This window comes from Asterias rubens, chromosome 14, assembly GCF_902459465.1.
Source record: "Asterias rubens chromosome 14, eAstRub1.3, whole genome shotgun sequence".
Taxonomy (NCBI): Eukaryota; Metazoa; Echinodermata; class Asteroidea; order Forcipulatida; family Asteriidae; genus Asterias; species Asterias rubens.
Window position 1 is genome coordinate 3,303,246 of NC_047075.1, and position 23,684 is coordinate 3,326,929.

Genomic DNA, 23,684 nt, shown 5'->3' on the forward strand with positions numbered 1-23,684 from the left:
GTTACTCACATTACATCCACAGTTACACGATATGTCCATGCTTATATTACTCGCACAATACATTATAGGAGTACAAAATGAAACATGAGTATTACTATGCTTGTCATATGATCAACCATGGTTGTAATGATACCATGGATGTACATGTATTATGAGTAACATGAGTGACCATTGGTGTAATGTGAGTAACTATGGCGGTTTCATATGTAACCATTGGTGTAATGTGAGTAACCATGGCTGTTTCGTGAGTAACCATGGTTGTAATGTGAGTAACCATGGTTGTAATGTGAGAAACCATGACTGTTTCGTGAGTAACCATGGTTGTAATGTGAGTAACCATGGTTGTAATGTGAGTAACCATGGTTGTAATGTGAGTAACCATGACTGTTTCATGAGTAACCATGTGCGTAATGTGAGTAATCATGGATGTATTATAATTAACCATTGCAAGTGTATTGTGGGTGAGTAACCATGAGTGTATCGTGAGTAACAATGGAAATGTACTGATACTGACCCTACCTGATGAAATTGATGGGGATGATGGAAATGTTGATGATGGAGGATGGTGTCATGGTCAGGATAAAACAATTTGATGGTTTTGAATACAGTAATAACCCATCAATGGAGAAAGTAAAGGGTATACAAAATGTCCTTTGGAAGTGGCATTTGAGTTTTCAACAAACGGATCACAAAGGGATGGTACATCATTAGGTTTTTTTCAAGGAGTTTCATTCAAATCCTCTAGTTTTCAAAAAATAGCATAAAGGGATGTTACATCTACAAGTACGCTCATTCCAATCCTCTAATTCTAAAGAAACAAATCATAAAGGAACGGTACATCTTTGGTTTTGGGAAGAGTACATTCATTCCAATCCTCTATTTTTCAAGAAACATATCATAAAGGGATGGTACATCATTTGTTAGTGGAAGAGTACATTCATTCCAATCCTCGAGTTTTCAAGAAACAAATCATAAAGGAACGGTACATCTTTGGTTTTTGGAAAAGGACATTCATTCAAAGCAAAACCTCTTAAATAACAGTGTTTTTTATATATTGAGTAAGCTTGGGCGATATCACGATATTATCAAATATCGCGATATTAATTTGGAAACAATTTTGATATCGGATGGATTTGGTTTTAATCGAAATATCGATATATCGCGATATATCGCGATATATCGCAATAATCGCAATATCGATTAAATATCGCGATGTATTTGCTAGCTGAGACATCTTGCACCCCATAGGTTTGGAGTAAAAGCAGAAGAATAGGTCATTAGAACACCTCTCTTAAGCTATGACTGTCTCTTCTACAACTTTCACTTGGAGTTTGAAGACTGATGATGTCAAATTTCATTAATCGCGATTATATCAAATATCGCGATATATTGTCGGCGATATATCGTGAATAAAATAAATCGATATCGCCCAAGCTTAATATTGAGGGTTGAATTGTATTTAAAGGATGTAAATGAATGACAAATAGATACATTGAAAAAGAGGAAGTACCATCAATGGCGGAAATGATCGAGGCAGCATAAGAAGAAGGACAACAGAGGCATAAAAAGCAAGACAAGGAAGAAAATATGCAGTGACTACAAACAATCAGTTGAAAGCAATATCAAAGTCAGTGCAAAATGTATCATAACTCAATTTGATGTTGTCCTTTGTGTTTCCATCTTCTTGCTTGTGGTCAAGCCAGTCCCTTCTCTTCACCCCCCCCCCCACCCTTTTTGTCCCCCTATTCATTGTTTGCCCCTTGCTTTTTCCTGTATGCTTTCTAACCCCATTCATGTATTTCCACTTCACTGCCTATGTTTCACTAATAGTTACCTGTTCATGTTTGTTGTGTTGTCATTTAGCCTTCGAGAAAGACTCTGCTAGGGTCGAAACGTCAGGCCATTAACTATTTTTTTTTCATAACTCAATTTGTTTACACTATCGTTGTTTGTGCAAAACTATCCCAACGTGAAACTGCTATATCGAAACCCGCTCAAGTGGGGCAGTTCGTAAAGCATCGTAACACAAATTTTGTTACAATGTTATGAACAAAGATCGACAAAGCAGCAAGTCAGTGAACAAGCATAGAGAGATGTTAAAGTACTGAGTATACAGTGCTAACACACAGCGAGCGTCATGAGCACCTTTTTTTGGTGGCGGATACCGGCGCTATACATGTTTAAGACTCCATTATTATCATAATTATTATTATTATTCAATTTCTTGGATAATAATGCATCTTAATTTATGCAATTCCATGGTTTGCCACAAGCCCACAACCAAACCTGAACCATCAAATCTGTTTCTCTTCAGTAGTCATACGAAAGATGTTTTAGTCCAGCTTCTTTTCTCTTATGGAGCTTTCCCGTAATGTCTACAAGAACGTCCAAAGACTGTACCAATACTCAAACTGTATTTTCCAGACCCAATTCCGAGTGACACTCACCCTAAAGCCTAGTTCATACTTTCTGCGAAGTGGAATGCGATACGAACTTTAAAGACACTAGACACTATTGGTAATTGTCAAAGACTAGCCTTCACAGTTGGTGTATCTTGACATATGCATAAAATAACAAACCTGTAAAATTTGAGTTCAATCGGTCGTCGAAGTTGCGAGATAATAATGAAAAAAAAAAACACCCTTGTCACACGAAGTTGTGTTCTTTCAGATGCTTGATTTCGAGACCTCAAATTCTAAATCTGAGGTCTCAAAATCACATTCGTGGAAAATTACTTCTTTCCCGAAAACTACGTTACTTCAGAGGGAGCCAGTTCTAACAATGTTTTATACTATCAACCTCTCCCCATTACTCGTCACCAAGTAAGGTTTTATGCTAATAATTATTATGAGTAATTACCAATAGTGTCTACTGCCTTTAATGTCACAAACTCGCAGTGAATAATTCACATCACTTGACTTGTGCTGGACTCCTGCAAAACATTCGTTGAGGCAACATCCCCTGTGACGTCAACATTTGAATCACATTCCGTTCACAGGAAGTATGAACCAGGCTTAATCCTAACCCTAACCCTAACCCTTCCCCTTACTCTAACTCCTAAACACCCACCTTAGCATACAGTGTCCTCTCTAATTTTCCATCATCTTTGTTCTTTCCCAGCCACCTCTCACAGTGGAAGACGCACTTCTCACCATCGTCCTCGATCACCTCAACCCTGTCAAGGAACCAGGCAGCCGAGAAGCCAGTGTTGTCATGGTGGATCTTCAGCTTGAATGGCTTGCCGAGGTCCGCCGCCTCAATGGTGAATTTGTCACACTGAGGTGGATGACAAAGAGCAAATAAGATATACTTGTAATGATTATTCATAAATACCTGAGACAGTTAATCCATTGTGAGAAGAGATCACATGGCCATGTGTAAACCTGTGATATAAACATGGCTAGAAGTGTTTAAACATACTCATGGTGCACAAGTTTACGCTTTACCTAATTTACATGCAATGCAATCAACACACCAGTTATCAATACACCAGTTATCAATACACCAGTTATCAATACACCAGTTATCAATACACCAGTTATCAATACACCAGTAATCAATATACAACTACACTAGTGTGTACGGACATCCGCACAGAAGTTGAGCATCAGGTGCATTTTGACGCTTTGGGAAATGGAACATAAAATTGTGACAAGAGCTGAAATTTTTTTTTCGTAGATTTTCAAACATTTTAAGGTTTTTTTAACAAAAAGCACATTTATGAATGGGAATAAAAGAATGGTCACTCGCTATTGAACGTTCATTCATAAATACCTCAGACAGTTTCACTATTCCTATTGGTGGAGAGCGCGTCACGTGGGTGTGTATAAACCTTTGTTTATGACCGGTAAAAAGTGTTAATTCATGGGCCTGACACGCGACTTTGCACCTGTTCTTATAAGACAGTTTCTTCATTCCTATTGGTCGAGAGCAACGGCTGAAACAGTTGTGCCACATCACTCGAAACGCGCGACGCACACAGCATTGCCTTATAAGGAGTTGTTTTCCCGAGGGCGCCGGAGGGTTTTACCATTTCATAGCTGGAGGGGTGTTGTGTTGAAAGAAATCATTTAACAATTATAATTTTTGCATTTATTTTACTTTTTGACCAAAAAATGATGATGTTTGTGACCGAAAAGGTATTTATGAATGGGAATCAAAGTGTGTTGAATCGGTTTTCAACTAGTGGTTTAAACCCCCCGAGGCCTGGTTCTTTACAATTTACCTCGACTTTGTCTCAGTAAAATTATCAACCAGGCCTCGTTGGGATTAAACCACTAGTTAAAAACCTGTTCACCACACATTGATTCCCTTATTTAAAACCTTGCAGGGTTATGGCCGTGCGATAAAGGACGGACAGCCATGCCATGCCCTGTATTAAACGACTGTTCAAGACCGAGTGACCCCTCTGTTCAAGACCGAGTGACCCCTCTGTTCAAGACCGAGTGACCCCTCTGTTCAAGACCGAGTGACCCCTCTGTTCAAGACCGAGTGACCCCTCTGTTCAAGACCGAGTGACCCCTCTGTTCAAGACCGAGTGACCCCTCTCTTAATCCCTTGCTTTTTCTTCCCCCTCAAACAAGCCATAAAACCATCAAAGGTTAGCGCTGGAAAAATAAAAGGTTTAAATATACTTAAATAAGCTGATGGTAGGGTTGATAAAAGGGTTTCCGATATAAGGCAGATTTTTAAAAGCACCTGACACCTTTAATGTCTCTGCTCCTCTGACCAACACAAGATCTTCAAAATATTTATCGAATTTTGAAGAGGCCTACAAGCATGACAATTCAAATTTCTCCACTGACTCATACAGGATTTCATTCTGTACTCACATGGCCTCGTTCAAACTTGTCCGTGTAGGTCTCCGAGTTGCGAAGTTGTCTCTCCCCACTGTCGCTCGTCTCCCCGAAGAGAGTGCAGAAAACGTTGGCATCTGTCCCCGCCCTGAAGACGTCCCCGGTGTAGACGTTGATCGCATATTTCTTGACTGCAGACAAGAAGGATATTTATAATCAAAGTTAAAGGCACTGGACACTATTGGTAATTACTCAAAATAATTAATAGCTTAAAAAGTTACTTGGAAACGAGCAATGGAGAGCTGTTGATAGTATAAATCGATGTGAGCAAAGACTCTCTCCGAAGTAACATAGATTTTGAGAAAGAGGTTATTTCTCACTCAAATAATTATGTTAAAATAAGTTCAGACCTGAAGCCTTTTATTAGGCATCTAAAAGTACACACATCTGTGTAACTTACACAATAAGTTTAATGAGCATACTTTGTCTCAACATAGCATACAATGGCCACTCAATTAAAGACTGTTAATCCTTTTTAACATCCCGTTCTCATTAAGGGCACATTCTTTGATGTGTGCCCATATTCTTTGATGGGGTGCTATGTCGTTCTATCTACTAGTGCTGGGCGAATAGTGTGAAATTTTGGTATTCAGTTACCGCTGGCCAACTTTCTGAAATTAACCGGATATTCGAATAGTTTTTTTCGCCGCTAGAGGGCGCTATTAAAAAAACAAATATATATATATATATATTTATTTTTTTGCCGCTAGAGGGCGCTGTTCGTTTGTGAATGAGATCTTATGGGCGGATTGATATTAGTTTCAGACAGTGTCACTCGGTTCATTCATAAAAATAACCGGATCTAATTTAAAGATGGAGATTTGCTTTTTCTTTTGATCGTGATTGACTCTACATGAAGGAAAACTTTGGTAATCTTTGAACAAATTACGTCAGAAATGTCATTGTTTTAACTCTTCACGGAGGTGAGCATAGTTAAATACTTAATTTATGCTGTTTTATGCTGTCTTAATAGAAGTTTCATAAGGATTCAGACAAAACATTCCTATCAGTTGTCGCCCGACGTCCGCGGATATTCGGATATTAAAGAATATCCGGTTACTTGGTTGTAATTACAGGACTATCCGGGTTATAAATAGGTATTCGCGCCCATTGCGGATATCCAGTTAAGAAAAAAAAAGGCATTGGCGGTTACGGATAGGAAAACCTATTCGCCATTAACCGGATATTCAAACTATTCGCCCAGGCCTACTATCTACCAACTTCAAACTAGTAAAGCCACAACCACAACTGGAGATCATAAATGTTGACAGTTTTGTTTGTACTCACCAGTCAGTGTGTCTTGTTTCACCTCTTTCTTCTTCATGCTGCCGTCTTTACGGACTTTCTCTTCGGTAATCTGGGCCGGGACGAGCTCTCGGACGATCTCCCCGTCATCCTCCTTCCGTGAGAACCAACGATTGCAGGGAAACACGTACGTCCTGGAACCCTTCAGTAAAAAAAAAAAGAGAAAAAAAAGATCAGTGATCAATTCTCGAAAAGATAATAATATCAAGTAATAAACCTCAAGGGAAAACTGACTGGGTAAATTTAAAAATAATTTATGGTAAACTAGAGCGGACTTGAATTAACTGAGCCACTTACTCCTATGATCGCAGTTTTCCTATTGTGTCAATATTTTTGCTCGAGTGCCAGTCAGGAGCCATTCAAAATTTTAACCCTGGGTTTGTCGCAACGAGTGCACTTGGAGCTGAATATGGGGCAAGATGGTACCCGCTACTTTGAGAGCATTTCGTTGGGACGTCTAGCTGTACCTTTGTGTTTTCCAGTAGGCGTCGTACTTCCACCCTGTTCAGATGCCAAGCTGCACCAAAACCAGAGTTGTCGTGACCGACCCGGAGTTTCTCGATAGTTTCGCCAACATCTTCAAGCTGCAAATACAAGACGACATTCAAGAAATTATAGAGAATTGGTAAGAATAAAAAACAAGTCTGTTTTAGTATGAAAGCTTACCGAGTAATGAAGTTCATACTAGAACCATTTGTTTACCTTTGAAATATTTCCCTCCGAAAATGCTGAAATGAATGAAGTTTTTTCAAGAAAAATGTTCTGAAAACCTAACAAAAAAAAACTTTACAAAAAAACACACCTGATTTTGGTCCTTACAATTAAAATTAAGGACGGAGCGCCGCTGGCCTCCACGAGCCAACTCTCGCACGAGTGTAACGCTCGTGGGGGACGGAGCGCCGCTGGCCCCCACGAGCCACCTCTCCGACGAGTGCCTCCTGCTCTGCACTTTGCCGTGCTCCCAGAACACAGTCTTTCCACCAAGTCGGGGCCCCGTGCCGGGCCCCCACCGCAGCCGGGCGAGAGCCCCACACTGTGCCTTGTGCTTGCATGCTGAAAATTTTGCACAGTTTTTCCTGACTCACACTGACTCACACAACATAATAAGCCCAAATTTTCGAAGGTTTGTTGTTTAATGCATACATGATTTCTCACGCAACTCTGTAAACCTTTCCAGCGAGTGGCACAGTAAGTTTTTTTACTCAAAATAAGTGTGTACCATGTTAGTTATGTGCTCATTTATACTTTCAACCTTACCAATGTTGTGCACTCACAGACAATGAGCACAAATTTCTCATTTTCTCGTAAAGATCCGTACCTCAACGACAAATTTATCGGTTTGATTCCTCTCGAACGATTCCTTGCGTTGTTTCTTGTTGTCGCACAGACTCTTCCGACTCGTTACGATGTCCTGGCCGTACAGCGTGACAAAGACGTCAGCGTCCGTTCCAGCACCGGAGACGTCACTGGTGTACACCGTAAACTCATAAGGCACATCTACGATAAATTATTTTCATGACATTGTTTTACTCATTCCCATAAAAACTACATCATCCCAGCACGTAATATTTTCAGGGAAGCTTTCTACTATCATTATCTTCAAACTGTGTAAGTTTAAGGTAAATCTGTAGACATTGTGTTTTTTGTCCAACAAAAAGTACATAGACCCTTTAAATGCAACTCTAAATATCTCCCTGATTGGTGTACAGTGATAAACAATCGAGGTACATGTAGTACACCAATTTCTAGTAAGACATACACAACCCACAGAAAAGGGGAGATTTGGAGCAAGTATTACAGTACCCTTTGTCCTTCTCTATACCGAAATCTCCCTGATGTAGTACTTACGTTTCTGGTACTCTTCCGTCCGGGTCTCCACAGGGTGTAAGATCCGCTCAATCTGCCCGTCGTCTTCACCTTTGTCGAGCCAGCGACCGCAGGGGAAGAACCACTTCTTACCAAGGGAGGGAGCGTCAATCTCAACTTTGTCCAACTTCCAGCCAGCGAAGCCTCCCTTGTTGTCGTGACCGATTCTTTAAAAAACAGAAAAAGAAATATAGTTGTAGTTCAAACTTAGTGTATTAACCAGGGTTACAAGCCTGAATTTTCATCATACAAGAGGGCAGTGCCATTATTAGTGTGCAATGGGTAATGTACTTCCACTAGGAAACCTTAATATGAGACACTTTTGAAAGGGCATCAAGGTCAAGACCTGGGCAACACCGTGAGTCCAGGCATGGGCTAGACATTTTTCATATCATAGCATCAGTGCAAAACCTTTTTTGCACAAAAATGCTCTGTGCAAAAATTATTCATCTCTGCACGTATTTGTTCTTTGTGAACGCCAAAGCTATTTTAAGCAAGATTCAAAGTTTCAACAATTTCAAACTGATTTGTAACAATGCCTTTGCTCTGAAACAACAATTTGATCCACATAAAAAAATTAAAAAGTATTTACTTGATTTTTTGTATTTCTCCGATGTCAACCGCTTCGATGATGAATTCGTCTGTTTTTCCTCTCTCGAACTTGTCTCTGTTCGTCTTGGAGGCCTTTAGAAAATGTTGACCTATACGATGAAAAAACAAAAAACCAAATTTTACTGGACAATGACAGAGTTGTCCCTGACTGCAACCCAAACCAGAACCAGAACTGAAAAAAAAAAACGGCTCAATTTTGATAATTTCCAAAGGGTACAGAAAAGAACAGGAACTGCAACGTGAACCAGAACTGGAACTGGAACAAGAACCGAAACCGAAAAGGGCTAAATTTCAATTAATTTCAAAGGGTACAGAAAAGAACTGGAACTGCAAAGTGAAGCAGAACTGGAACCAGAACTGGAACCGGAACAAGAACCGAAACCGAAAACGGCAAAATTTCAATTAATTTCAAAGGATACAGAAAAGAGCTGGAAGTGGCACCGAAACTGAAAGCGGAATATGAACTGGAACCAGAACCAGAACCCAAACTGGCTCAATTTTTATAATTTCCAAAAGATACCAAAAAGAACTGGAACTGGAAATGGCACTCAACCTGAAACAAATATGGAAACCCAAACCAGCTCGAATATGATAATTTTCAAAGATTACTGAAGAGAAATCTTACCTGTGTCGTCATTTTCACCAAATAAGACGATGTAGACATTAGCGTCTGTTCCCGCTCCACGAACATCAGACGTCGTTACGAACACATGATACGTTTCCATGGAAGCTATGGAGAATCAAAATCAAATTATCTTAAGCAAAAAAGTAGTTAAGCACAACAATATTATATAGGATTTGAGGCATTGCATGGTGAGGTATCAATGTATATTTGGTTTGCGGTTACGCCATGTGTGTATCTACTTGCCAGGTAGAGTTGTTCTTAGGGAACTGTCTTGCTTTATTCTACTGCCGCGGAGTAGATAAACGGAGGTTCGGGAGACTTCTCAGTTCTGAAAAGAACTGTCCTGCTTTTTTATTAGACTGGACAACTACTTTAGCTTATAGGATCGTAATTAACTGTACTGCCGCGGAGTCAGTTCTGAATTGGTCTCAACGTTTGGACTAGCTTGCTCTAGTCATCGTCAATAATATTATGCTTTTAAAGTCACCTGGAAATAGATTTTCTTTTTTCTTTCAAACATAAGAGTATATGCTTACGAACAATAAAACAATTTTTTTAGTAATTGTTTGTCACGATTTATATGTTTAAAAAATATATAAAGTTGTTTGGGGGGCTGACTCCGCCTACCCCTTTTGTGACGTCAATCGAGGCAGACTTTGCTTGCAATGCGTATAGTAAACACACGTGCAAAGTACATGTACGTCCAAGTCGTGAGTTGGTACATTTCAAAAAGTGTTTTTCTGCATTCAGCAGCAATACACCTGGTCGGCATTGCCGGGGAAAAAAAAATAAAATTATTTTTTTGAAACGTACAAACTCACGACTTGGTCCGTCATGTACTTTGCAATTGTGTTTACTCTACGCATTACAGGCAAAGTCTGCCTCGATTGATGTCACGAACAGCGCCCTCTCGGGTCGGGGTCTACTCTTAAATTAAAACCGTAGTTAACTGTTTATTCACATTCCACTCATCAAAACACATATATTAGTGACAAAAGCTTTATTTTGAAAAAATACCACTTCCAGGTGACTTTGAGCAATATTTTCTGCTTAAGCAGAGCTATGAAATTGGGCCCAGAATGTAATTTGTCTCCCAAAATCTGTAAACTACTCTTCAGCAGTGGAATTAAAATCAGTCCTGAAGAACAAATCTACTGAACATACAAGATATAAATAATTTGGGGGGCTAATCATCCTTACTCACAGCTAAGAGCTGAATTGCAAAGGACGCGGCTACAACGTGTTCCAGAAGCAGGCATGCAAGGGCGCCTTTGGCTGCCACCACATCAACCAATTATGACCACGGAGCACAGCCAAGATCGAAAGTGTTTGATTTTTCCCGAAAGAGGAACACCGGATGGTCTGGAAACCCCTCGTGGCACAGCAGAGAACCAACGCACAACTCAACTCACATTATGGCCCTGGCCGGGAATCGAACCGGGGTCACCTTGGTGAGAGGCGAGCGATTTACGCACAAGCCAACCATGCCACCCAAAAGATAACACAACCATTGCAGTACCCTCTGCTAACACAATAACTGCTTCTTCTATCCATCAGGGCCCAATTTCATGGCTCTGCTTACCGCCGAATTCCGCGCTTACGATCACGATTCCCCGCTTACGTGCCAAGCGCCGAACGTGTAAGCGTAGAATAGTAACGTTGAGTACGCACGCGCAGAAGCCAAAACTTGCCGCTAACCCGTGAAATACGCTTGCCGTAAGCACAGAATTCCCTGCTTCCGTAAGCGCCGATTCTGTGCTTATGGTAAGCAGAGCGAATGAAATTGGACCCAGGCTAGCTCGGTGGTCTAGTTGTTAGACATCTGCAAAGGGTGCGGGTTTGACTCCCACCCAAGTGTGTTGCTTGTGGATTTGTTTTTACAGAACTCGGGAAAGTACCGAGTATACAGTGCTTAAAGGCAGTGGACACTATTGGTAATTACTCAAAATAATTATCATCATAAAACCTTTCTTGGTAATGAGTAATGGGGAGGGTTGATAGTATTAAACATTGTGAGAAACAGCTCCCTCTGAAGTGACATAGTTTTCAAGAAAGAAGTAACTTTCCACAAATTTGATTTCGAGACCTCAAGTTTAGAACTTGAGGTCTCGAAATCAAGCATCTACATGTAAAAGCACACAACTTCGTGTGACAAGGTTTTTTTTCTTTCATAGTTATCTCGCAACTCCGACGAGCAATCGAGCTCAAATTTTCACAGGTTCGTTATTTTATGCATATGTTGAGATACACCAAGTGATTAGACTGGTCTTTGACAATTACCAATAGTGTCCACTGTCTTTAACATGTTAAATACACATCGGTGTATGTGTAAAAACACATTTAAGATCATACAAATCGCTTTTCGGAGACAAAAATCCTCACCCTTTGCTTCGAGGGCAATCTCCTCTCGTAACGACGTTGAAGACTTCCGCCTCGACAACGACCTCTCGATGACCTCTTTCTCTACTGGGATCAGGTCACGAGAGATCTGCCCATCATCTTTGCCGGTCGCTAACCAGCGTTGACAAGGGAAATAATACCTGAAATGGAAAGGAAATTGTAGTGTCAGCATAAAACGTCATTTTTGAGACAAGGTCACATTGCAAACTTGAAGAAAGCACAATGTTGTCATGTCCAGAATGTTGTATCTCCTAAAACACCATTCATAAATATGTCAGACAGTTTCCCTATTCCTATTGGTGGAGAGGGCGTCACGTGGGGGTGTTTAAACAGTTGATAATGAAAAGCTGGAGTTCTGTTTATAATCGGTTGTTTTTCGGATACCTTTAGAGTAGACACACACGAATGAAAATCCAAAAACTGTCTCAGTCATACAAATGCATTACACGTACAGAGCTCAAGGACGTCGGAAAACGGATTAGTTTGACCTAGTTTCTTACTTTATAACGGCTTTTAACCAAACAGGCATCGGGCCTTTATCGCACGGCAATGACCCTGCCGGTTCTAAACGGCAGTTTAAGAACTCGTCACTACCCTTTTATTCCCTTTTTTACTTTACATGCGGGTTTGAAATTGCAAAAAAAAACATTGTATCGTTCGCTTGTATGATAGCCCAGATGTACACACAAAACAAGTATGCGCTGAGATATGACGTTTTTGGACGGAGCATTTTTCGCTCAAGAAACGAGATAGTTGCAAAATCGAGAAACATAGTGTTTATACTGGCGCCATGATTTGCTCTGTGCAACAAAGCCTTAGCCCACAATCTCTACAAAGTGCATACAGTTTAGTTCTGTGCACAGCTATACCACCATACACAATCTCAACCCCAGGAACAGTTTCTCCCTCGTCCCCGTGGTCTTTACACCCCTAAACTCTGTGCCTACTAACCTGCGATTGTGCATCTTATCCTCAACCTCTACCCTGTCAAGGAACCAGTTTGCCCCCGGCCCTGAGTTGTCATGTCTGATCTTGAGTTTCTTCAATCCGCCGAGATCGCCGGCCTCCATTTTGAAAATATCCTCCTGAAAACAATAGCATAAGAAAATCCATAAGTTAGTGAAGTCTGCATTTTAGGCAACGCAACGTTTACAAGTAAACCTATTGACCACAAAAATGCTGAGCGTGGCACAGTCACCGCGTATGGCTCGCGCGTGCAAGGGGTCAATATCCGTTGTGAATACTAAAATAATTTTCTTCTCATGAGACGAAAATTATTTGTGTGAAATTGTTTTTATACTCACTTCTCAAAAACTACAGCACCTAAGCAAGTAATATGTTAAGGGAAGCTTTCTTCTACCATTATCTACAAATCGTGTAAGTTTAATGTAAATCTGTGGATTGTAGTGTTTTGTGTCAAACAAACAGTACCCAAACCCCTTTTTAACTAGTATACATTACCTGGTTGCGTTCAAACTTGTTCATATTTGTCTCTGAATCTTTCATCCTGCGTTCACCGGTATCCCCCTTCTCTCCGTACACATTGATAAAGACATTAGCGTCGGTTCCCGCTTGAAATACGTCCCCGGTGTACATGTGGACTGTGTACTCACCCACTGTGCAAAAAAGAAGAAAAGGAAGTGGACATAGTTTGAGCACCTTGATACGCCCATAAACGTCTGTGAAGTGATGGTATAAGAACCCAGTATTATCATTATTATCTCTGTGCTCTATTTCTATCATCTAAACTTACTCTTCAGAGAGTTCTTCTTGAGGACGTTTCCAGCTTCGTCCGTCGGTACCAACTCCCTGACGATCTGTCCGTCGTCCTCGCTCCGCGCCAGCCAACGATTGCAGACGAACAGATACTTGGTCAGCTCCGGTGCTTCCTCAGCCTCGTCTCGTTCGTCGTCGTCGCTCCGTGATCGGTTTTTCAATTTAGACTTCCGTCTCTTGAGGGATCTGTTGTCGGCATCTTGATCGTCGTCGTCTTCTTCGCTCCGAGATTTCTTGGACTTTGACTTCCGTCTTTTCAGACGACTTTTCGGTGGAAATCTTTCAAGTTGGACCTTGGGATGAAAAGAAGACGAGAGACTCTTAGGAACAGCAGAAGCTGAATGTGAAAGTGATGTACATGATTCACTAGTATAGGAAAGATATTTATAGTATCACTAAAAGCTCAAAAGTTAACATGATCACCAACTGTTCAATAAAGAACTTTTCGGTTCATTTTGGAAATGTTAAAAGCCTTTTGTTTTAGCAGTCATGTGTGTGGTTGCATGGCTTTCTCCACTACAATATGTAAATAGCGCCCTCTACTGTTTCTTTACAGAAAGGCAACTCACTCTGTCTAAGAACCAGCCAGCGAAGCGTCCTGTGCCGTCGTGTCCGATGCGGATCTTACTGACTGGACCGACATCCTCTGCTTCAATCTGAATGAAGACGGGAAGAAAACATCATCAAAATCTTTGTGTTGTCTTTGTAACAGGCATGATTTTTTTTTTTTTAGTACGTAGAAAAGAGTAGAAATATTTTATTGAGCACAAGGGCTCATGGTGTAGGCATTTCAGTCTGATCTTTCCAAACAAATCGGAAATCAGACTAAAGTAGGAAGAATCACACCTGTTGTAAACAACTAAATCAGACATAAATATGGTAGGCAAAATAAGATTCTAAGCCTGAATAATGATAAAAAATACAAAATATGATGACAATCCTCTCCGACATACAATGGTGGGCAAATTAAGTACAAAACACAGAGGTTTCAACAACAGCTTTATCAAATTCCTTGCATGATTGGCCAGTGAATCAATTGGCTGCCAAGAAAAATCAGAGTGCGTGACGAGGCTTAAGTTGCCTGAAACAATGGCATAATATCAGGAACAATCGAATTCCATTCCAACCCGTTTGTGTTCTATCTTTGAACTAAAGAAAATGGTAAAAAAAACACCACACATAAATGCATTATACTTTTGAATTTAAGACAAATCAAAAACATCACAGAATGAACTTAAAATAAAAATAAGAAAAACACCACAGAATGAGTTTTTCCTTTGAATTTAAAACAACACTCTTAAAAACTCCATATAATGATTTTTTTTCCTTTAAACTTAAATCAATGCTATCAAAAACACCACAGAATTATTTTTTCCTTTAAACTTAAGTTATAAAAAACTCCACAGACTGCATTCTGTCATTGATTTACAGAAAGCGATATCACATACACCACAGAATGTGTTATTTTCTGAAATTAAAGACAGCAATAGCAACACACTACAAAATGTGTTCATTCATTGAACAATAAATCAAAAATTCTGTAAAACCCAAAAGACATGTACCTTGAACTTTTCAACGGCACCCTTCTCAAAGTTATCGGTGCGGTTACGTAACTGAAACTCTTCCGTCTTGGCTCCTTCCTCCCCATAGATACGTAGAAAGATGTTTGCGTCAGTGCCGGCTGATGAGCAGGTACCGGTTGAGATTGTCACCTCATACGGAATACCTAACAAGACGAGGGAGAAAACGGTTATTTAAAGGAACACGTTGCCTTGGATCGGACGAGTTGGTCTATTAAAAGCGTTTTAAACCGTTTGTTATGAAATGCATATGGTTAGAAAGATGTTTTAAAAGTAGAGTATAATGATCCACACAAGTATCACTCGAAACTGCACGGTTTTCCTTTTCTCACAATGTTGTATACTACCAACCTCTCCCCATTACTCGTTACCAAGTGAGGTTTTATGCTAATAATTATTTTGAGTAATTACCACTGCCTTTAAACAATAAAAGTTCTTAATAATAACTCATCATTACACTTCCACCCCCAAGGCTCACAAGCCCATCCCAATTAATCCAAAGCCCACCCAGACGCCAGTGTTCAGAGTAGATGTCTACGACTTAGAAATTTGTAAGTTTTGTAATAACGACCTTGTCGCACGAAGTTGTGTACTTTCAGACGCAAGTTGATTTCGAGACCTCATCTTATTCTGAGGTCTCGAAATCAAATTCAGGGAAAATTACTTCTCTTTCGAAAACTACGTCACTTCAGAGGGAGCCGTTTCTCACAATGATTTATACTACCAACCTCTCCCCATTACCCATTACCAAGTGAGGTTTTATGCTAATAAATATTTTGAGTAGTTACCAATAGTGTCCACTGCCTTTACATACATGTAGCACAAAAAGGAGCATCTACACTTGAGTTTTATTTGTAAGCAATCAGTTTTTATGCGACACCTCTTTTCTAAATGTTACACAATTACTTACGTGCTTTACTCTTCTTGGTGTCCGTTGGATAAAGCTCAACTTCCAACTCTCCATCTTCCTCGTCTTCAGCCAGCCACCTATGAGCAGCAAACATGTAGGTCAGTCCTCTAGAAGGGATATCCACCTCAATGGAGTCTAGGAACCAGCCCGCTCCGGGCCCAGAACCATCATGGCCGATTCTCAAGTACTCAAGCTGTATAGGTAACAATATCAAAAGAAAGGTCTCTGCTTAGCACACTTTTCAGTGTTGTAGAACTCGGACTTGGTACTGGTACTCAAGTGTTATTCAAGTACTTTTTTTATGGTACTCACACTAATACTTGGTTAGCAAAATAACTTATAATAATAATAATAATAACAGGTATTTAGAAACGCTCTCCATAGAAAACTATATCACAGCGCTTACAAAAACTGAAAATGCACAATAAAACAACAAAAACTTATCGAAAAAGCTACATACACAGTGTTTGAAAAGCATGAGAAAAAGAGAAAAGCTTAAACAGGGAAGAGATGCGTTTTCAGAAGTTTTTTGAATTGGTCAGTGGAATAAATAAAATACTTGCACTGGAAGTCACTAAATACTTGACTGAAAATGTAACCTGGTTCCAATTGGTAGTATTTCTGGTCAACATACCACAAATATTTTCACACCTCATTTTGAAGGATTTTTTGGGGTGTGAAGTACTTCAGAGGGCTGTCACTATACACAAACTATGGTCAATATGCGCCCAATAGGGCACCATGTACCCCCAATAGGGCACCATGTACCCCCAATAGGGCACCATGTACCCCAAATGGGGTCCCTATATTCCCTCAATGGGGTCCCTATATTCCCAATAGCGTTCTCACAAAGGGGTCCCTACACACCAGCAGAGTGTGGGTTCGAATCCCCAGCCGTGACACTTGTGTCCTTAAAGGCAGTGGACACTATTGGTAATTACTCAAAATAATTATTGGCATAAAACCTTTCTTGGTGACGAGTAATGGGGAGGAGCTGATGGTATAAAACATTGTGAGAAACGGCTCCCTCTGAAGTGCCATAGTTTTCGAAAGAAGTAATTTTCCACAAAATTGGTTTGAGACCTCAGATTTAGAACTTGAGGTCTCGAAATCAACCATGTAAACGCACACAACTCATCATAGTGTCCCTATATGCCCAATGGCCGCTCAAAACCCACTCCTGGGTTCTACCCGTACCTTCCCAATATCCACCGCCTCCAGAGTGAACTTGTCCGTCCGTCCTTTCTCAAACTTGTTCTGGGTTCTCTGACTGCATGAGCAGGATCACCACTAGGTCCCCATCACATTCCCAATGGATGCCTATATCCCATGGGGACCCTTTACGCTCAAACGTATTCCTTTATGCCCAACATCCCCCCCTTAAACCCCACTCCTGGGTTCTATATCCCTACCTTCCCAATATCCACCGCCTCCAGAGTGAACTTGTCCGTCCGGCCTTTCTCAAACTTGTTCTTGGTGTTCTCCGACTGCTTGAGTGGTATCATACCCGTGTCCCCATCCTCCCCAAAGAGTTTAACATAGACATTGGCGTCAGTACCGGCTGCCCGCTCGTCTCCAGTTTTGACAGATACATGGTAGGAGGTCGCTACAAGCAAATCAATGTTGTGAATTAATAAAAGTGTTTGTTTTGAAATGTCAAAAAAATGCAATAAATCAAACAATCAATCAATGGGGTGTCGTGGCCGAGCGGATAAGAGAACCAAACTCAAGCTCTGGTGTTTCTGTTCAGCAGAGTATGGGTTCGAGTCCCGGTAGTGACGATTGTGTCCTTGAGCAAGACACTTAACTATAATTGCTTCTCTCCACCCAGGGGTAAATAGGTACCTGTGAGGGTAGAGATGGTTCTTGTGATTGGTTTAGCTGAGTAGCCCATATTTGTTGCACAGGCTGTATACTCCCCAGGGAGCTGAGATGGTTTAAGGAGTGAAAACAGAGTGGAGCACCAGTCACAACAGTGTCAACTCTATGGAATGTTTGCTGGTAACACGTTTCTGCTAGGCAAGATTTTTTCTGTGCATAGCAAGATTATGTGGTTATGAAATTGGGTCAAGATTAAACAATTTGTTTTGCTTGTTTTCATCTGTAGTGATCGAAGATAAGCCGGGAAAAAAAGACAGTGGGTACCAGGGAACTTACTTGATAGAAGTTGTGAATTTCCTTCGGGGACCAGTTCTCTGACAATCTGCCCGTCATCTTCGTCTCGATCCAACCATCTGGTAAACAAAAATAAAATCCGGGAACAAAATGTAAAACGAACGCGCCAAGTTTACAATTATTTTATTTTCTTCACTTATTCTACTCGTAGCTGAAAAGTGGCATCCGAGTCGAGCTTTTCTCCAGAAGACGATCAGCTCATACTGATCGAACTGTCAAGTTGAAATCAACGGTTATTTTCAGAACAACTCATTTAGAGATAGTCATTACATGGTGTTACCCCAAACCTTTCCATATTGCAAGGTACATGTAATGCTCAAGAAAAGGGGGCTATACGAACAACCAAATTCTGTTGATCAGTAAACTCCACAGCCCATTCAATAGGACTGCTTAAGCACAAAATTGGGCCTTGCACCGAGTAAGGCAACCAACCAAACTACCATTTCAGATATACAATCTGTGGCTGTCTTGCTTATTTTTGCTATGAAATTTTTTATGAAATCAGACCTTGAGAATGAGTCCAGTGCGCTCGACAGCTTTGCCACGAGTTGGCAAAAATGATACTAAAAATAAACAGCAAAAAAAAAAAAAAAAAAAAAAAGGAAATTTTAATATAGTGTAATAAAAATGGCTTTTATAGCTGAAGTAAATCCGGCACATAGTCAGCTAAAAAACCCTATAAGATTCAAGACCACTTCAAAAACACAACAAGTTGTTGTTATTTACCTCTTGCAAGGGAAAACAACTTCGGACTCTGCTTTGCCTTCCTGACTAATGACCACCTTATCAAGCATCCACCCTGCTCCAGCACCAGTTCCATCGTGGCCGATGCGAATCTTCTTTAAGGCACGTAGTGAGACGGCTTCTACGATGAACTCATCAACCTGGGTAAAATAAAAAAATAACAATACTCTGGAACAACGACACTTTGAACAGCGAGCACGTCATTACTTTTGGAAGATGACATTTTGCTTTGTGCCAGTGCAAACAACATCATACGGAAAGGTTTATATCCATCATTCAAGACCAACTGGACAATTGGCGACCATACAATAACCCCAGAAAAGGAACTTTACAAACCATGTTTTCCACAGCCCGTTCTCGCTTGAATTTCAACAAAAGTGTCAAAAATCTCTCATCACTGTGGAATCGGAATAAATTCTAATGCTCACATTCTTTGTTTCAAATTTCTTCCTGTTGTTGGCAGACTTTGAGAGAGGTCTCTCTCCAGTTTCGCAACAACTGGACAGTTGGCAACTACACAATAACTACAGAAAATGGTCGCTCTCATTTTCAGAATTACAGTATCAAAAATCTATTGTAACTGTTAACTTCTAATGCTTACATTCTTCGTTTCAAATTTATTGGCAAACTTCGAGAGAGGTCTCTCTCCAGTACAATTGGAGATTACACAATAACCACAGAAAAGGGATTTCACAAAGCACGTTTTCCAGGACCTGTTGCCGCTCTCATTTTTAGAATTACAGTATCAAAAATCTATTGTAACTGTTAACTTCTAATGCTTACATTCTTCGTTTCAAATTTATTGGCAAACTTCGAGAGAGGTCTCTCTCCAGTACAATTGGAGATTACACAATAACCGACAGAAAAGGGATTTCACCAAGCACGTTTTCCAGGACCTGTTGTCGCTCTCATTTTCAGAATTATAACATCTCTTGTAACTATGAAACCGGACTAATTTCTGAAACTTACATTTTTCCTTTCAAATTTATTCCTGTTGTTGGCAGACTTCGAAAGGGGTCTCTCTCCAGTGTCGCCCATCTCGCCAAAGATGTTGCAGAAGACGTTAGCATCGGTTCCAGCACCAAACTTGTCTGATGTGTAAACGCCCACTTTGTACTTCACCACTGAAGGTTCCAAATAAATAAACAAGAAGGGTCAGGTGGGTCAATGTGGGCCCATTTTCATGGCTCTGCTTTACCGTAAGCACAGAATCGGCGCTTATGGCAGCAGGGAATTATGTGCTTACGGCAAGTGTATTTCGTGGGTTAGCGGCGAATTGTGGCTTCTGCGCGTGTGACTAAACGTTACGACTAAAAGGCATTCTACGCTTACAAGGCTAGCGCAGAAATTCGGCGCTCGCACGCAAGCGGGGCATCGTGATCGTTAGCGCAGAATTCGGCGGTAAGCAGAGCCATGAGTTAATCTGACTACTACATAACATGGTCACCAGCTATAAGTGCCTTATAGTTTTCAACGTTCAAATAATAAACCACAAGGAAAAGCTAAATAATTTGGTTTTGAACAAAAACAAAAATTACTACAGAAGGGATTTGAACCTAGGACCTAAGATTAGTGTGCCGGTGCTCTACCAACTGAACTATCTGTCATCCTACATCTATGTTGGCAGTCTCCCTATTTTGTCAATATCTTTGGGGTGCCAGTCAGAAGCCATACAACCTCTAAACTAACGTGTAGCTAGGAAATGGCAGCAAGGGATCACCTCAAGGTGACACAACTTTTAATCTCAGATATCACAAAAAAAAACACACAAGGGAAATTGACTCGGGTAAACATCATATGGTTTGGGGTGGAACAAAGAGAAATTGACTTCAAATCAGTTTTTATTGTTGTGAGCTACGCTAACCACTATTTTTGTGTAACCAGCTTAAATGAACTTGAACCGTGGGCCCAATTTCATAGAGCTACTTAAGCAGTAAAATAGTGATTAGCAATTTTCAGTCAGTCAAAAATTAGCGAGATATCAGTCACAGGTGTTACATGAGTCATTGCATTTTGGCTGGTAACCTTATTCTGGTAAGCATAATTATAATGTGCTTAGCAAAAACAAAAATGCCAAGCACAGAAAACTCTTGCTTAGCACTAGTTATTGCTTAACAAGGGAATTTTCTGCTAAGCAGCTCTATGAAATTGGGCCCTGGCGACAAGCCCAGCAGAGGAGTTTTGTAAATGACTTACAAGGCAGTGGTTTCTTAATGCTGTCTCCTGTAGCTGGCATCTCTCTGAAAATCTCCCCATCGTCTTCATCCTTAGCCAGCCAGCGATTGCAAGGGAAGGTATACGCCTTCTTAGTGGATATTCTCTGGATCTCGATCTAGGACAACCAAATGGTACAGTAATGATAGATAATCACATACAATAGTCAACCCTCCTACTGTTTGACCATTCGATATCATCCTTAGCCAGCCAGCGATTGCAAGGGAAGGTATACGCCTTCTTAGTGGATATTCTCTGCATCTCGATCTAGGACAACCAAATGGTACAGTAATGATAGATAATCAAATACAATAGTCAACCCTCCTACTGTTTGACCATTCGATATCATCCTTAGCCAGCCGGCGATTGCAAGGGAAGGTGTACGCCTTCTTGGTGGATATTCTCTGTATCTCAATCTAGAAGGACAACCAAATGGTATAGAAATGATAGATAATCACATACAATAGTCAACCCTCCTACTGTTTGACCATCCAATATCATCCTTAGCCAGCCAGCGATTGTGGGGAAGGTAAAGGTCTTCTTGGTGGATATTCTCTGTATCTCAATCTAGAAGGATAACCAAATAGTAAAGTAATGATAAATCATGTAGTGAGTGTATGTATGCAGAAAATAGTCAACCCTCCTACTGTTTGACCATTCAATATCATCCTTAGCCAGTCAGCGATTGCAGGGGAAGGTGTATGCCTTTTTGGTGGATATTCTCTGTATTTCAATCTAAAAGGACAACCAAATGGTATAGAAATGATAGATAATCACAGACAATAGTCAACCCTCCTGTTTGACCATCCAATATCATCCTTAGCCAGTCAGCGATTGCAGGGGAAGGTGTATGCCTTTTTGGTGGATATTCTCCGTATTTCAATCTAAAAGGACAACCAAATGGTATAGAAATGATAGATAATCACAGACAATAGTCAACCCTCCTGCTGTTTGACCATCCAATATCATCCTTAGCCAGTCAGCGATTGCAGGGGAAGGTGTATGCCTTTTGGTGGATATTCTCCGTATTTCAATCTAAAAGGACAACCAAATGGTATAGAAATGATAGATAATCACAGACAATAGTCAACCCTCCTGCTGTTTGACCATCCAATATCATCCTTAGCCAGTCAGCGATTGCAGGGGAAGGTGTATGCCTTTTGGTGGATATTCTCTGTATCTCAATCTAGAAGGACAACCAAATGGTATAGAAATGATTTATCATAACAGAAAATAGTCAAACCTCCTACTGTTTGACCATTTAATATGGGTTGTGGGCCAAGGAATGACTTCTAATCCAAAGCTTTTTATCCCAAGATGTTCCAATACACAGCTCTGCAACAAAAGTTTTCATTAGCCCCCTCTGTTGGTGAGTGGTTACATGAATGTGACAAAACTGTACAACTAGTACCTTTTCCAGATGCCATCCAGCAGCCATGCCCTTGTTATCGTGCCAGACTCTCATCTTGTACGGTTTCCCGACGGGCACCATCTCGATCTTGAAGGTATCCTGCTCTCCTTTCTCAAAGTTGTCGCTCTTGTTCTCCAGTTTGATGTCGTCCGACTTGCCCTCGTCGCCATAGAGACAGAAGAAAACGTTGGCGTCCGTCCCCGCACTGGATACGTCGCTTGTGGTGACCGTTACATTCCACACTTCCCCTGAGAAAAGGATACAACAGACCGTTAGGTGTGCTCAGCACAAAAACAAAAACGAAGTACAACAAAAATCCATTGTGTAAAGTGCCCGGTCATGCAATCATCTTGCTCCCACGTATAAAAGGTACTGGAATTCATGCTTCAAATCTTCCTTTTTCTGGGGGGGGGGGGGGTTATTGTATAGAGCATATTGAATAACCCCGCTGTTGCTATGAAAGTCGCCATCTTGTAGGGCAAACCATATGCGTGTCTAAACGCGTACATCAATGAAACACGCATCACGCAGCATTCCCGGTTTGATTTCTATGGCACACGTATGCACACACACATGCACACGCTCAAAGACGCCATATTGTAGGGCAGCTTTTTGAACGGTGACGCCATATTTAATTCGGTCTATTAACCATGATTCCAGCTCTTCTTCCTTTTTATGTACAAACGAGGATTACGATAGATGGATAGGCTGCCACCATTGTCTATCATTGTATTCGGTATATGGGAGGTAAGTCTGAAACTTTAGCAAACTAGGGTCAACTATCGGTCTTGGTTTATGACGAAAATGGCCATGGCTCAAGACCAATACCTGTCCTAACGTGATTGATACTCACTTTGTTTCTTTGTTTTCCTCATGGATTTGGACTCCATCAGCGTCCTCTCGATTCTTTTGTCTCCCTCATCATCAGCCAGCCACTCATTACAAAGAAACGTCTGCTCAATGCCGGCTACCGGGCAGTTGATCACAACCTGCAAATGAGAAAGTAAAAGTAATTTAAAGCTAGCGAGTAAACCTCTTTGTCAAGCAACTCAGAATAATCTTACAATGTATATTTGGTTTGCGGTAACACCATGTGTGTATTTACTTGCCAAGTAGATTATTTTTTTTTTGAGAATTTGCGGAGTAGATTTTTCGAATTTTGGAGACTTATTAACTACTACATGGGCGGAAGGTAGAACATTTTCCAGGA

The 23,684-nt window shown here is 40.7% G+C and overlaps 1 protein-coding gene across 1 annotated transcript in view; it reads right to left on the reverse strand.

Annotated features, from left to right (window-relative positions):
- The window catches only part of LOC117299261 (lipoxygenase homology domain-containing protein 1-like), a 78,694-nt gene that overhangs the window by 33,968 nt on the left and 21,042 nt on the right, over window positions 1-23,684 (reverse strand). Inside the window, 22 exon segments of the mRNA XM_033782742.1 lie at window positions 3,070-3,276; window positions 4,833-4,987; window positions 6,144-6,303; window positions 6,629-6,745; window positions 7,480-7,658; window positions 8,010-8,194; window positions 8,620-8,728; window positions 9,265-9,369; window positions 11,647-11,804; window positions 12,616-12,749; window positions 13,126-13,280; window positions 13,418-13,733; window positions 14,010-14,096; window positions 15,003-15,166; window positions 15,931-16,123; window positions 17,343-17,536; window positions 18,088-18,164; window positions 18,832-18,989; window positions 19,819-19,973; window positions 21,046-21,181; window positions 22,475-22,722; window positions 23,328-23,463. Coding sequence (XP_033638633.1) covers window positions 3,070-3,276; window positions 4,833-4,987; window positions 6,144-6,303; window positions 6,629-6,745; window positions 7,480-7,658; window positions 8,010-8,194; window positions 8,620-8,728; window positions 9,265-9,369; window positions 11,647-11,804; window positions 12,616-12,749; window positions 13,126-13,280; window positions 13,418-13,733; window positions 14,010-14,096; window positions 15,003-15,166; window positions 15,931-16,123; window positions 17,343-17,536; window positions 18,088-18,164; window positions 18,832-18,989; window positions 19,819-19,973; window positions 21,046-21,181; window positions 22,475-22,722; window positions 23,328-23,463 — 3,528 coding nt within the window.